Raw genomic sequence first — 13,988 nt, 5'->3', positions numbered from 1 at the left:
AAAGTTCCCACTGCTTGGGTTCAACCATGTATCTGGGAATCTCGTTTGGAATTTCCCTCTCTGTCAAGTAGTGACTCTGCTATTGTTACTCTCTGCTCTTGGTGCCCCCCATACACCTCCTTCATCAGGAGGCCCAAGTCATATATGGACGTAGACAGAAATACTTTTTTTGTGGCTTTCAATAGCACAGGCTTGTCCCTCAGGCCTACCACTTCAGTTGACAGAAAGGCAATTGCTTTTTGTACCTTCCAATCAATCCAATTTAAAGTAGCTATAAGTTCCTCAGGCCAGACAGGGTGACTGTGTTCAGATGGGTGTGTTGCTGGGGTCTGACGTTTTGATGGGTTTTCTGGATGCTACTGTGAAGTGCAGTAGAGTAGGTCAGTTCTTTGGATCCATTTGTTAATAATGTTGATTGTTAATGTTAATTCAAAATGTTGGTACTTTTCTGCTGATATCATAAGAAGAATGCCCTGTGCAGCAGATGACAGAACATTCAGAATCCCTGGATTGCACACTTGTCAAGTTCTCACTAGAATAGTGGTCAAATGCCTATAAAAGGAAAGTTTATCTTTGTCCCAAAAAAATTATAAAGAATTTTGGTTAAAGAATTTCCCTTTAGGCCACAATATTGTTTCTTCAGCTCTGTGAATTTACGATCTTCTCAAGCCAAAAATTGGATTTGAGAATGGCTCTCCATAAATCAACATTAAATCACTTTGGCCTATGGTTGGCTGCTCCATGTGATTCTAGCTTGATCAGGCTGTCAAAACACTAAACTGTCAGTCTGCCTGCATTGGTAACATGATGTTCAATTGCCTTAAGATCACTGTGGCCCCGGGGTTCTGTTGTGTCATTAACATTCCTGCAGCTGAGGTGGGTCTTCTTCTGTTCCTCTACGTGATAAAACAGCTCCGTCTGTCACCTGGGCACACTCCACAAACCCTGGGCCTGCTGCTCAGAACACTAACAACTACTTACTGCCAGGAACTCAGGAAATCTCCACCCATCTCACTCTATTCCTCTCAACCAGCCTCCTCCTCTCTCTCTCTCTCTCTCTCTCTCTCTCTCTCTCTCTCTCTCTCTCTCTCTCTCTCTCTCTCTCTCGCTCTTTCTCTATTCCTATCTCCCCCTCTCTCTCATTCCTTACTAACACCAGATGATAGTGTTGACTCATTCCTTCACTGCCAGATTAGGATGGACAGTTTTTCTCTAAAGCATATCATTTCACACAGCTGACAAACACATTTTCATTGCCTTGGCAGACACTAATGGATACATTTGAGGCAATTATACCTGTGATGAATGTTGGAGACGTCTCCTGTATTTTGATGGCTAAGAGTTGTGTATCCGTATGTTCCTGGGCTGTGCTGTTCAGTCCTGCCTTGGCTGTGTATTGCGAGAATTTTTTTTTTTTCACACTCACGTTGACACTGAGTGATGTGGTCTTAAACAACAACGCAGTTTCTAAACAAACAAGGCCAGTAGAGAAACCTAATCTGATGTTATCTGCTAATGCTGCGCAGGCTGTAGATAATTGCTTCTGTTTCCCAATCACTGAGAGTGTGACCTGGGACATGCCACTTGACCCCTGAAGCCCTGCCCGGATTCACTCTGCCTTAATTAGCGCTGCTTAAGACTCTGTGTGTCTGAATAATCACCTGTTTACCAGCTAAAGGAGAGCTGGAGAGCTGGTCGAACTATTGAGGCTGATTGGATTTTTAAATCTTTTTTTATGTAGAATGTCCTTTTCTAACTCATGAGTAGTACCTTTCCCAAAACAAAAACCGGGCGGTAATTAGGTAATGGAGAATAAGAAATTTATTTATCAACAGTTACAAAGAACAAAATATTTTAAAAGCATATTCATATCTTACATCAGCTGTACATAGAGTCATGTATTTGATTCTAAATGATTCTGGAACAAGAACTAGAAAACCTAGGTGTATTATAAGTTGATGAAAAAATATGAAATATTCCATTTGTCTATAGGTACAAAATAGAAAAGAGATTGATCTGAATATGGAATCCATAATGTTGTACCCTGATACAGTGTTTAGGCCTCTTATATGGTCACAAGTAATTTACAAAATAATATGATGGCATTGCCATCTTACAATAGCTCAAAATCTTGGCCTCTTTGGTTCCATGATTAGGTATAATACATTTGAACAGCACTCAATTTGCATTTATAAAAATAACTTTTCAATGGCAGTTTGTTTTTACTAATCACGCAACTTTTCAGTGCAAAAATTGTAACAATCTTTCGCTTTGAAGAATAAGCAGAAGATTACATTTCAAGTATTGGTAATAGTTTATCACTAGAACTAAAGTTCAGTTTGTCTGGTGTGGGTCAATACTATACATTGCATAGCTCATGTGGCACTTATTTTTAAAAAGGATTGTGAGCAAGGGTAGGTGCACCACTCTTTAAAGGCATTTCAATCTGCAAGTGCTATCAAATGTGCATTAGGAAGTGCTAAGCTGCACCATGACTAAACTGAGCAATATGGCAACTCTTTACTTTGCTGAATGAAATGAGAGGAATGAACATACTATGGTGTTTGACCTGTAGAATATATCAGAAGTGAAGCAAAAGAGAACTAGATGTAGGACGTGGTGACATGTATGCTCAGGTTAGGGATACTGACTCGTGTTTGGGTGGCAGCTTCAGCAGATGCTGATTGAAATTTGTCTGAATCATTTTCTGATACGGAGACTAATTCTTCAAATGAATTCACCTGCAATGAAGTTTTCTGTATTTCTTGTGGATTCATTCTGAAACTGTATTTTGTTTGTAATAATGGACAGTGCGTTGTTGCAGTCACCAAGGTGTATTCCTGGTTGGAAGTGCTGATGTTGTGGTGTTGTAGTGGAGGTGAGGCTTCAGTGCTTTCACAAGGGGTTTGTAGAGATATGTTCATGAAATGTTTGGAATATAAGCTCTCCATTAAAACTTCTTTACCCACTTTCCTCAGAGTGGAGAACTTTCAATTTCCAGAATAGAAACAGCAACCTTGGAACCATTTTGTTCAAATCCCTTTGAAACATAAACCAAAATGACTTTGCAAACATGTTTTTACAAAATGGGATTGAATTACACAATGGCAGAAATAATAAAGGCTTTCTACCAGAGAAAAATTAACAAACATAAATATATATACAGGTGTTTGTGCAGACATATGTGAGAGTGTGTAGATATGTGTGAATGAGGTTGTGTGTGCATGTGCGTATGCTTATAATAGTCCATAAATATTACTTTGTTTCTATAATTATTTTGTAATATTGTTTTTTTTCTGTTTACAAAGGTCAGTAAGTCCACTTAGAACAGAAGCTCAAGCACAGCCGCACTCCTCCACAATCATATTGGGCACATCTCTCTTGACGATGTTGTACTCATCATCAAAGTAGAGCATAGACATGGTGCTGAGCTTGGTGGGAATGCAGCAGGAGTTCATGGACCCCGGACTCATTCCCCTCATGCGGTACTGGTTGACCACCGCTGTGTGGAAGGAAGAGGCTGACCCTGGGACCCCCGCCATGTAGGCGGGGCAGTTCCCCTCGCAGTAGTTCCCAAAGTAACCCGACGGGGCAATGATCCAGTCGTTCCAGCCGATGAGGCGGAAGTCAATGTAGAACTGCTGTCTGCAGCACAGGCTGCTGCTGCCGTCGCACTCCAGGCCGCGCTTGCGGATGCGGTGCTTGTTGTCGGCCTGCCTGGCGTGGACCACCATGAAGGGCCGGTGGGACTCGTCGTTCTGGTTGAGCAGGATGGGCAACACGGCCAGGTCCTCGCAGCCCTCGCAGCGCACGTCCAAGTTCTGCCGCCGGTCACCCTTCTCAAACACCATCTGAATGGCTTCCGTCAGGGGGAAGGTGTGCCAGCCGCTGCGCTTCAGCTCCACCCTCTTCTCCACCAGGTTCCACTTGCTGCCCAGGCCAGGCTCCTGGTAGTAGACCTTGATCGTCACCTTCCGCCTGGTGGGGCCCCGGTCCAAGGGAGGGGGCAGGAGCTTGAAATAGAGCCACAGGTTAGCCTGGGTCACCTGCAGGTGCTGGTTCCCCTCATTGGAGATCAGGAAGAAGAGGCTGGACTTTGATGACAACAGCTCATCTGAAGAAGACACAGACAAAGGGAGACTATGTTAGGACAGTAGGAGAACAGTTTAATATGGTTTATCAGATATTTTGAAAGAATATCAGAATGAGAGGAAGAACCATGCAGATGAATAACCCTCTTGATTTACCAAGGCTAGCCTGGGGTCTGTCACCACCCAGTGTGCGTAAAGGGTTGGACTGATAACTGATGAACAGAACTGGGAACATTTCAACATATTGGTTTCAAATTGAGACCGACAGTTGCCATGGTAAGGGAGGTCAATGTCGGTTTGGCTGTCACCCCCAGCAAACGGATGGGGCAGTGACGTGAACTGCTGCTTCAGAATGGCTAAAAAAGGATTGAGAGAAAACCGTGTAAACTGGGGGACAGCTTTTAGGAAACCACCCGGCCTTCACTTTGTCCTATCACGACTCCCAAAGAGACAGTGCAACTCTGGGTTCAGGCCCACTTGGCCTTGATTCAGGCTGGATATGAGAAGGGGACTTATAAGAGCCAAGCACAAAGCTTCAAAGGCTTTGCTGTGAATGCTGCTGAAAACTAGAGCTTACTGAGCCTAACTGGTTACACAATGTGTGCCCTGTGATGTAAAGTAACGACGCATGCTACCGCCAGACATTGAGAGTGCTGCTGTGGCATCACAGGAAAAGAATGATGAAGCAAAAAAGACATTTACATGACACAGGCCCTCCCAACCATCACCCCAGAAACCCTGCTCAGCAGTGTAGTATGTGGCCTTAGTTACAACAATCAAACTCTAGTTTATTCAATGTATGATTATTAATAGTTGTTATCTTGTTTTTTATACAGGAACACAAAAATACATAATTAACACACTTTTAATGAGTTCAACTGTCCCTGAAACATAAATAATAGTGGGAAGTCAACAGGAAGTTAAAAGTAAAGGAGTAAAGGGATTCCACAGGCTTTGTTCCCAAAACCTGAAACCTGTCACTTGAAATTGAACATGCTTTCTGGGGTTGCAAAAAAAGCTGGCTCACACCTGCATTCCAACTGAGTGATCTGAACTATGGTTGTCAGGTGACTGAGGGGCAAACAGGGACTCCCACATGTAGGCAACGTTCCTTTGCAGGCCCATCCTCTGAAGCAACAATAACAGGAGCGAGTCTTCACCTGCCATGCCTCACCAAGCACCACAGACATTCAGCTAAGCTCTGTGTTAACACTCAACAGCTTAGATGTAAGTGGACCACACACTGCCACACCAACGCTGTCAAGAAAACCCTCAACAAAAAAAAGTGTGCATAGACATTCATCTGTGATATTAATGTTTGGAGGTGGGGGGTGCACCCTGTCTGCTTTGAACCTCATTAAAACGTTGTTTTGGTTTGGCAGGCAGGAGACATCATCTGGCTTTGAGACAACTAGAGCCATCTAATAGAGTGAACACACGGCACCCTGATCCACACTGTCCTGTGGGTGTCAGATGGCTAAGCGGTGAGGGAGTCGGGCTATTAATCAGAAGGTTGCCGGATTGATTCCCCGCCATGCCAAATTATGTTGTCCTTGTGCAAGGCACTTCACCCTTCTTGCCTCGGGGGACTCCCTGTACCTCACTCTGGATAAGAGTGTCTGCTAAACGGCTAAATGTAAAATGTCGTTTAGCAGCAAAATGTCGCCTCATGTGTTGATTGTGTGGGCACTAAATTGATGCATTTCCTTTTAAGTCTTAGAACTGGATGCTGAACGATAAAAGTCTTGATTTGCTTTTTGTGTATTTGCCTTCCTTTCATTCTGTCTCCTTTCATCAGGGCCACGGCGCCGTATCTGTCACCTACACAGCTGAGACGAGGTCTGAGAATGGAGCCAAGGATCTGTGAAGGACCCTCGTCCCCCTGCATTACATGTGGGAGCACATAACACATCCTGAATTCTAATAGGAAGAAGGGACAGGGAGTTCCCCCTTTCAATCTACATTCAGCATGCATGGCTCTGACACAAAGCATTGACCTTATGCTGAAGAAACTCATTCATGGAGACCCATGTGATGTTCTTTACATACTGCTTTCTCATGCCCGTGGCCATGTACCCCCTTCCCCCCTCCCTCCCTCCCCTCCCCTATCCCTATCCCTATCCCCTACCCCTACCCCTACCCCTACCCCTACCCCTCTCCCCTCCCCCTCTCCCCTCCCAAAAGAGCAGAGGAACTGAGGTGCATACAGAGGTTGATCATTCAGACCAGTAGTATTCAATAAGGGGAGTTAAGTTTGGAAGATTGTCTGTCTTTGCAAAGCAAATTTGTCTCAAGCATTTTTTTGTTTTCACAAGCAAATTCAGTCGCTTTCTCTAAAGATGTTGTTCTGTAAAACACATGGGTTACAGAGAAGCTTTGGTGCTTGGAAAGGCAACATTTGAACACACGTGGGCAAAGCAGGTGGCACCATTGATCATTTTCCGGCTCCTTTAGAAGAGCTCTGAGTAACTTGTTCTTTGAGCTTGTCCCAATGCCATGCCCAGCTGGCAGCCACTATACCATGGCTTAAACTGCCAACTGGCAGGGAGATGGTGAGGTGCAGGGACTGCTACACGACCCACACAGCATGTAGTTGGCCAACCAAGGTTTGGATTAATCTTGAATGTAAAATTAAAATTTAATCTAAAACCTTTGCTTACATTATTAGAAAGTGATGGTATAGTAATATTATTCACATATTATTTTTGTTTAATGTTGATATACACACCCACATTACTTTTGAGAGATATACTTTCAGGCTCCTTGTTAAGTAGCCTTCATAGAGCGTTTGAATGTCATTTCAAAATTAGTGTTAATAACAGATTAAAAAGGTGCTTGACCCAGATCCATGGTCATTTGGTAATTTAACACCAAAACTCATGTTATTAACACTTTTGTATGATTCAAGAGAGTCCTCCCAAAAAGAGAATGGAGACTTTAAATCAATAATTTGCTCCTCGGAAAACGACGAGCTGTTCAACGTGATGAGTTACGACAATCCTGTAAATGTACTTGATACATCGATTTACGCGCTTTGTACAGTGTTTTGTCATGGCTGTTTTTTTTCGTGCAGTAAATGTTACATCAATTACACACCTGTCTCTGCAAAACTGATGATCTCAGAGGTCTCTTCCACGACCTCATTGTTGGTGGCGTGTCCGTCAAGGTTCGGGATTTCTACTCTCCCGTCCTCGCGCACTTTCCCGGAGTGAAGTTTCCGAAGCGCAGTCACCATCGCCGCCTTCGGGATGGGATGGGTGATGTTGGGTCTATCCTTCATCTGTAACCTGCTCAGGATATGCCTCTTCACTGCCTCCAGAAAGTCGATGTCCACCCTCCCCGACTCTTCTGGCTGGCCGATGCCACACGACGTGCAAGTATCCTGGGACACAGTGTGCGTCTCAATTCCAGGAGCTACCGTGCAGTTTATGGAGAGTGCGCAAGCCACAAACAATGCCACTTTAATTATACAGCTACTCATTTTCTTTACCACTATAATTTTGAAGCACGGCGCGGAATAATTATTTAAACTATCAAGGTAAGCTATATAGAGTCCTTTCAAAGTTGTTAACTCGGTCCAGAATATTTTAACAATCGATATAAAAAAGCCAAAGTTGTAATATCCAGTCAATCTGTCAATTTCACAGTTGCTTGCTTGTCCTCCATGCGTATGATAATATTTCAATATATTTCAATTATGAAGGAATTAAATATAATTCCTTTTGCAGCAACTCGTATGAAGAATTCCGTTCATCTCGTCTTTGGTCATTCTCAATATCTGTCACTCCGATGACTTCAGAGGCGCATAAGGAGTCAATTCCGTTTTGCTTGTCTGAGTGCCAGAGTGACTGGCTGCACCAGTCTACACTTCAGGCTTTGAAGTATGCCTAACTCAGCTCAATCATCACACTGTAAGCTATATTTCACTCAAATGCTTTTTAGTTCAATACCTGGCACATCATGCCATGGTTTCATTGAACTGCAGTCTATATTCAACAACATTTAGAAGCAAAATGTTGAGGTCAAACTAAACGAATAGGAAAGCACCCATGGCTGATGAACAAAAGTCAGGATATTCCATATAAGGGAAAAAGCAGGATGGTTGATCGAATATTTAATATCGGAATTCGCAGCCTCCAGGTTGTCATTTACTTCTATTTTGCCTTTATTTAGCCTGCGTCCTTTAGAGTTTGATATTGGCTCCTCTCAACGACTCAAGTGATCTTATTTCCAATGTCAAAATGCCCCGTGCTTCAGCGCAAAGAGGTGTGATCATCAGACGGACCTGTACCATGTCATCTCGACTTGGAGCCCCTACACTGAGCTCCTACTAAACTTTTTATACAAGAAGTTGAAACCACGTGGGACGTCCCACCAACTAGACCTCTCGTGTGCTTCGTATGAAGGAGATTATAGGCTACTTAGAAGTAAAGAATACCATCTCCCATCTGGGAAAATGAATAGGATGAAGAGCACATAGGCAAAGTCTAAGACTAGCTGTGGAAAAATATAGACAAGAAGAGTCCCGCAGTCCTGCATTTTCTATGCATTTCAAGATGGCACGACATTTAGCATGTCAACATGTTTTTCGTTGAAAATGAGTCTGCTTATTTTGAAGCAAAAAATGACAATGATATAACGTTTTTCAAGCTAAAATCTTACTGTTAATTAACATGCCCTGGAGAACGTAGGCTACAGGCTTTTATGTCCATTCCGGCGTTGACTATTACCAAACAAACTTTAAAAAGGCTATATAGGCTACTGTCTACTTTAACAAAATAACTAATGGTTGGGTTTAGTATTTGCAGGCTTTCCAGCATCGATGACAGCATGCTAAAATAAAACTGTGTACCTAAAACAGCATTCACGGAAAATGGAATGGAAAGTTATGAAATACTGCCACCCTTCTTCTAGACTTTGCAACTGCAAAGTTTTGACATGTATTTATAATTCCGTCGAATACGTATAGTCTTTGCCCAGCTGTTTGGTTCCGTACAGGATAGCCCCCACTAAGTTTAATTTCTTTAAAGTCTCGGTCAAGTTTCATTTAACGAAATCATACTAACAAGTCGTGATGATGCAGTCCATTTGATGAACTGCTTATTACGCTATCATAAAGGCAAGAGAGGATTTTTTTGTGCCTTGCCAAATTTTCCAAATGATAATGCAACATGTTCATGCCACCCACCAATCAAGCTTAGGATATTCAAGACTAAATATGCAATTTTATAAAACCTATAGCCGATATAATTGAGTCAAAGGACGCTCTATGTGGGTAGAGCGACAGTAACCTATGGAATGTTATTAATTAATATAATTTCATCAGACATTTTGTTAGTTCAGCGTTTATAATAGGAAACTGATTTAATGAAAGACGCTAATAGAACATTGACAATACAAATAGAAAACAAATGAGAAAAATAACAAAATTGTTCTATAATTTAAAATGTATGGTAGAAAGAAAATAATACATACAGGCTGCAAATGGAATCGATACGTCCAATAAAAATCAATAGCCTACATCATATCCTGTTTTTGTATCCGTTTTTTTCTCTACGTCCCATCCGGCCAAGCTAGGCTTTAGGACTTCGGAAAGCTCTATTCTTCGGTAGAAGGGTGGGTGAAGCAGTGAAAGTTAAAACCTCACTTGTTGAAACTTCTGCGTTTTATTTTATGTCAGATTTATCAACAGAAGGCAAACTCGTTACGAGGTGAGCTAATAGCTAGCATGAAGTGTTCCTGTACACAACGTTATCGCTAGTTTGTCGTGGGATATTTTGATCGTTACTATCTTTTTTATCTCCGTTAAACATACCGCTCATGAGTTCTTGATTGACAGTCCAAAAGCCAACTACACTGTAGCTGTAGAGTTGTAATTTGCATAGACCCAATCAGAAGCCGATCTGCACGTTGACGTACAGAGGCGGGTACAGAAAAAAGCAGGAAGAAAGTAAATTTTCTATTAAATCAATAAATCAGTATTAGGTTATAGCTTTGAGATTGGGGATTTTGTAGCCTAGATAGCAAGATAACCCCTACGTTTACGTCACGATATAGATAGAGTTAAAAGAAAAGATCGTTTCTTTAGTTTGAAACTTTGCCTGGATTTCAGTGTTCCTCTTTTTGGGATCTCAGCATACAGCTTGTACTATTTTGACTCGTCCAAATCTAATGTAGCTTAGATATATTGTATAACTGCTACCGTATGACACCTTCGTGTTGTTACAACGGCCTCCCTGTAAGGCCGTCAGAATACGTCATTTAATTTGTACAGTATATTTGCTTACAGTGCAAGCATACTGTGTCTTCGACACTATGTTATCATACCCTCATCGTTTTGTCCTTGGAGGGTAGCTAAAAGTACGCTAGCCTTTTAACTTGTGTGGTTTTGTGCTTGCACTTTGCGTTCTACAGTACTCTGGGTTGGTGTTGACTGAAGTGATGGCAGCCAACAAGAGTAAAAACCAGAGCTCCTTGGTTCTGCACAAGGTCATCATGGTTGGCAGTGGGGGAGTGGGCAAGTCTGCCCTCACGCTACAGTTCATGTATGATGAGGTGAGAGAGCAAACAAACCAACTGCTGAAGTTGAGTGTCTATGTGCTAAGCCTCGTCTTAGTATATAGGACATGCAGGCTTCTATTTTTTTATTTATTTTTAACCCTGCTAGTTCTAATAACTTTGGACTATCAGGCTGTTTGAAGTTCTACTGTAATGCAATCGTGGTACATTATAACATCTACCTGTGACATTCTGACTGTCGAGTGATTGTCTCCTCCTACTAGTTTGTGGAGGACTATGAGCCCACCAAGGCAGACAGCTACAGGAAGAAGGTGGTTCTGGACGGGGAAGAGGTCCAGATTGACATCCTGGACACTGCGGGCCAGGAGGATTATGCTGCTATCAGAGATAACTACTTCCGCAGTGGAGAGGGCTTCCTGCTGGTCTTCTCCATCACAGAGCACGAGTCCTTCACTGCCACTTCCGAATTCAGGTCAGTGATTCCACTTCCATTCATGCAGGCTTTTACTCCACCGTAGTCCTCTTCTCACCTCCTCACACTTCCTGATTACAAAGATGTTGCAATTTTAATTACTGTTGGAATGTACAAATGTTCTCCCTGACTGTTTTTTGGTGCTGTTTATATGGTAAACAAATGGTTTATTGGAGTGAGATCCGCAATTTGGAGAGTAATTCTGTGTGTGTGTGTGTGTGTGTGTGTCCAGGGAGCAGATCCTCCGTGTGAAGGAGGAAGGCATGATTCCTCTGGTGGTGGTGGGGAACAAGTCGGACCTGGAGGATCGCAGGAAGGTGACCGTAGAGGAAGCGACCACCAAGGCGCAGGAGTGGGGGGTGCCTTACGTGGAGACTTCTGCCAAGACGCGTGCCAATGTTGACAAGGTATGCGACACGGTCATTCGGGACCAGTTTAGGATACAATTCATTAGCCACTAGCGTTCTTAATCAACAAGGATTCTGATGTTGATTACACTTTCTGATGAAGTATGTTGTGCAGCTGTAGCATTTTTGATGAGGCTTCTACTGTAGTGACCTTACGTGTTTACAATTCAGCACCTTTCTTCTGTCACAGGTGTTCTTTGATCTCATGCGTGAGGTACGGAAAAAGAAGATGTCAGAGAACAAGGACAAGAACGGGCCGAGCGGCAGAAACAAGAAGCGAAAATGTGTCATCCTCTGACCTGATCCAGGCTTCAGTGCCTCCATGCCAAACACCAGCCTGGGCTAAACGGACTGAGCCAAACCTACCGATACCGCATACTGATTTTCCCTGCCTTTTCGTTAGCACCAATCTGTACAGAATCATACAGGCCCTATTCAGTGCCAGTGTGTGACGGCACCACCATCTACTTGTATGATGTGTTGTTTATGTCATTGGAAGGGGAACTAAGCTAGTTCCTTATTATTATTGTTTTGAATGGGTACTGTTCTGTCAGTTCAGTATGAACAGTACACTACACTGTACACTAGCATTGATATGGATCCACGGGCTTCATCATCCACCTGTATACAGCTGTCCCTCACTATACCCTGGTCCTGTAGTTGTATGTGTCTACCGAGGATGCCATTTTCAGAAAGCTCTCCCTGGAAGAGTAAAGGGATTTGGTTGGCAGAAACTGGCTCTGAATATGCACAGACTCTGACTAGCTGCCCTTGGTGGGCCTCATACACAGACTTTCTTGATTCAAACTCCACTGTACTGGGCAGCAGCGCCAACTTCTACCTGCTCAACTTTTCTTATGACATCACAAAGACAATCACTAAATACAGTAGACTGTGTGTTTTGGAAGTAAGACGTTCAGTGTGTGTCCATTATCAGAAAGAAGTGTAATTACTTTGCTTTTGGGGTGGGCCCTTTATATTTGTAATCCTTTATATTGTCTTCCACTACACATTTGTTACTGCATTTTAAACGATCAAAGTGTGTACTATATTGTACGTGTAAGTGTGTACACATGATTCATAATCCTGGAAATGTAAGGAATCTATATTTGTGTTCCTCTGTGATTTGCAATCCAGACCCTCTTTGTGTGAACCACCCTATCAGTGCACTTTCTCTACCACCAAAATATAAGATTCTCTGCTGCTTTCCTTATCACAAAACATGTATACGTTTGGTAATAAAGAAGACAAACTTGCTGTGTGTGTACTGCTCTTCAGTGTGATAATCCAATGGGCCTGACATATATAGTATGATGATTTAAAGATGTTGTAATATCATTTTAAGTTGAAAGTTCTTGTCAAAATATAGGCTAATGTATTCCATGTATCAATGTAATCAATACCACAAGGTATGTGAGTAGCAGTGCAGGGTATAACTAACTGTTTACCGTCGCTTTTGCATTTCAAAGCTGGGTAACGCCCAAAGTTTTGAACTAAGTGTTGCAACCCCTGGTGATCTCGCATTAGAACCAGATGGTTGTGCTGTTAGGACATAACATTGTACTGTACACACAACTTCTAACCTTCAATTATGTCCCCAACTGGAGGGAAGGTCTAGAGCCTGATGATTACCCTATCCTCCTTAATCGTCTCTGGAACCTTCTGAGATGTCATCTGACGGGAGTTGCAGTTAGCCACGGTGTTATTCGCTATTTATGGGAGACGAGACGAACTGTCGGGGTTATGGCCTTGTCAGACGGGCTCCATGTTTGTGGCCTCTGCCTGGTTTGGTACCCGGCCTTTGATGTGGGAGTGAAGCAACACCAAAAGACTTTATGAGAGTCATAAATGGCCATTCCAGCCGTGTTCACCTTGACTTTGAATGGATGAGGCCTTCTCTGTCCCCAACAGTCTGTTAACACAAACGTGTCAAACACTGAGGCAGGTTATCCAGCACACAGATGGATGGTCTCACCAAGTGCAAACCTCTTCCACATTTCATGACCTCACTGCTTCTCATCATGGCCTGGGGGGCCTTCAGCCTTCACAGAATTGCTTGGAGAGCCCTCTACTGGAACATTTAAGGATGTTCAAAACATAGAAAGGTTAACAGACGTACATTGACACTTAACACATCTAGGAATGGAATACATTTAGTCTTTAGATGGACTGCTGGATAATCTGTACCTATCATTTCCACATCTTTTTACATTCATAATTCAATGAAGTGTGTGGTTGTCTGGGCTGTAGAGGTTGCATGTTCTACAATTCAACACTAGATGGCAGCAGAGTTTGTTTTTTGTGGTATGTTTTTTGTGTGGCGTCACCTCCTCGTCCGGGTAAGCAACACCGCCCTTCGAAGAACATGCATTAGTTCTGTTTTTAGTTGGAATTGCAGCACTAAATTGTTTCAAGACTTACTGTACCGACCATCCAATACTAGCCCTTTTTCCTGGTTACCAACTGGCTACATACATCACCTTATTAGCCACGCCTCTG

The 13,988-nt window shown here is 42.8% G+C and overlaps 2 protein-coding genes across 3 annotated transcripts; one reads left to right on the top strand and one right to left on the bottom strand.

Moving 5' to 3' along the window:
- Nucleotides 1–1,828: 1,828 nt before the first annotated feature.
- On the bottom strand, nucleotides 1,829–8,476 carry LOC146260908 (inhibin beta B chain). Its single transcript, XM_084668469.1, has 2 exons — nucleotides 7,188–8,476; nucleotides 1,829–4,114 (listed from the first exon to the last, which is right to left on the bottom strand). Exons 1-2 carry the CDS (start codon nucleotides 7,570–7,572, stop codon nucleotides 3,336–3,338), a joined length of 1,164 nt encoding a protein of 387 aa, XP_084524595.1. The 5' UTR covers nucleotides 7,573–8,476; the 3' UTR covers nucleotides 1,829–3,335.
- Nucleotides 8,477–9,663: 1,187 nt separating this feature from the next.
- On the top strand, nucleotides 9,664–12,746 carry LOC146260907 (ras-related protein Ral-B-like). Of its 2 annotated transcripts, none has more exons than XM_084668036.1 (5): nucleotides 9,664–9,802; nucleotides 10,506–10,646; nucleotides 10,874–11,082; nucleotides 11,315–11,489; nucleotides 11,680–12,746. In XM_084668036.1, the coding sequence occupies exons 2-5, from the start codon at nucleotides 10,533–10,535 to the stop codon at nucleotides 11,785–11,787; spliced, it is 606 nt and encodes a 201-aa protein (XP_084524162.1). In that variant the 5' UTR covers nucleotides 9,664–9,802; nucleotides 10,506–10,532; the 3' UTR covers nucleotides 11,788–12,746. The 2 variants fall into 2 exon arrangements, with proteins under 2 accessions (XP_084524162.1, XP_084524163.1); XM_084668037.1 differs by lacking the exon at nucleotides 9,664–9,802 and adding an exon at nucleotides 10,020–10,041.
- The last annotated feature ends 1,242 nt before the right edge of the window (nucleotides 12,747–13,988 follow it).

Source organism: Hypomesus nipponensis, chromosome 12 (assembly GCF_054491055.1).
Source record: "Hypomesus nipponensis isolate SF chromosome 12, ASM5449105v1, whole genome shotgun sequence".
In the NCBI taxonomy this organism is placed as follows: Eukaryota; Metazoa; Chordata; class Actinopteri; order Osmeriformes; family Osmeridae; genus Hypomesus; species Hypomesus nipponensis.
Note: the sequence above shows the minus strand (reverse complement) of the source record. Positions and strands in the feature narration are given on the sequence as shown.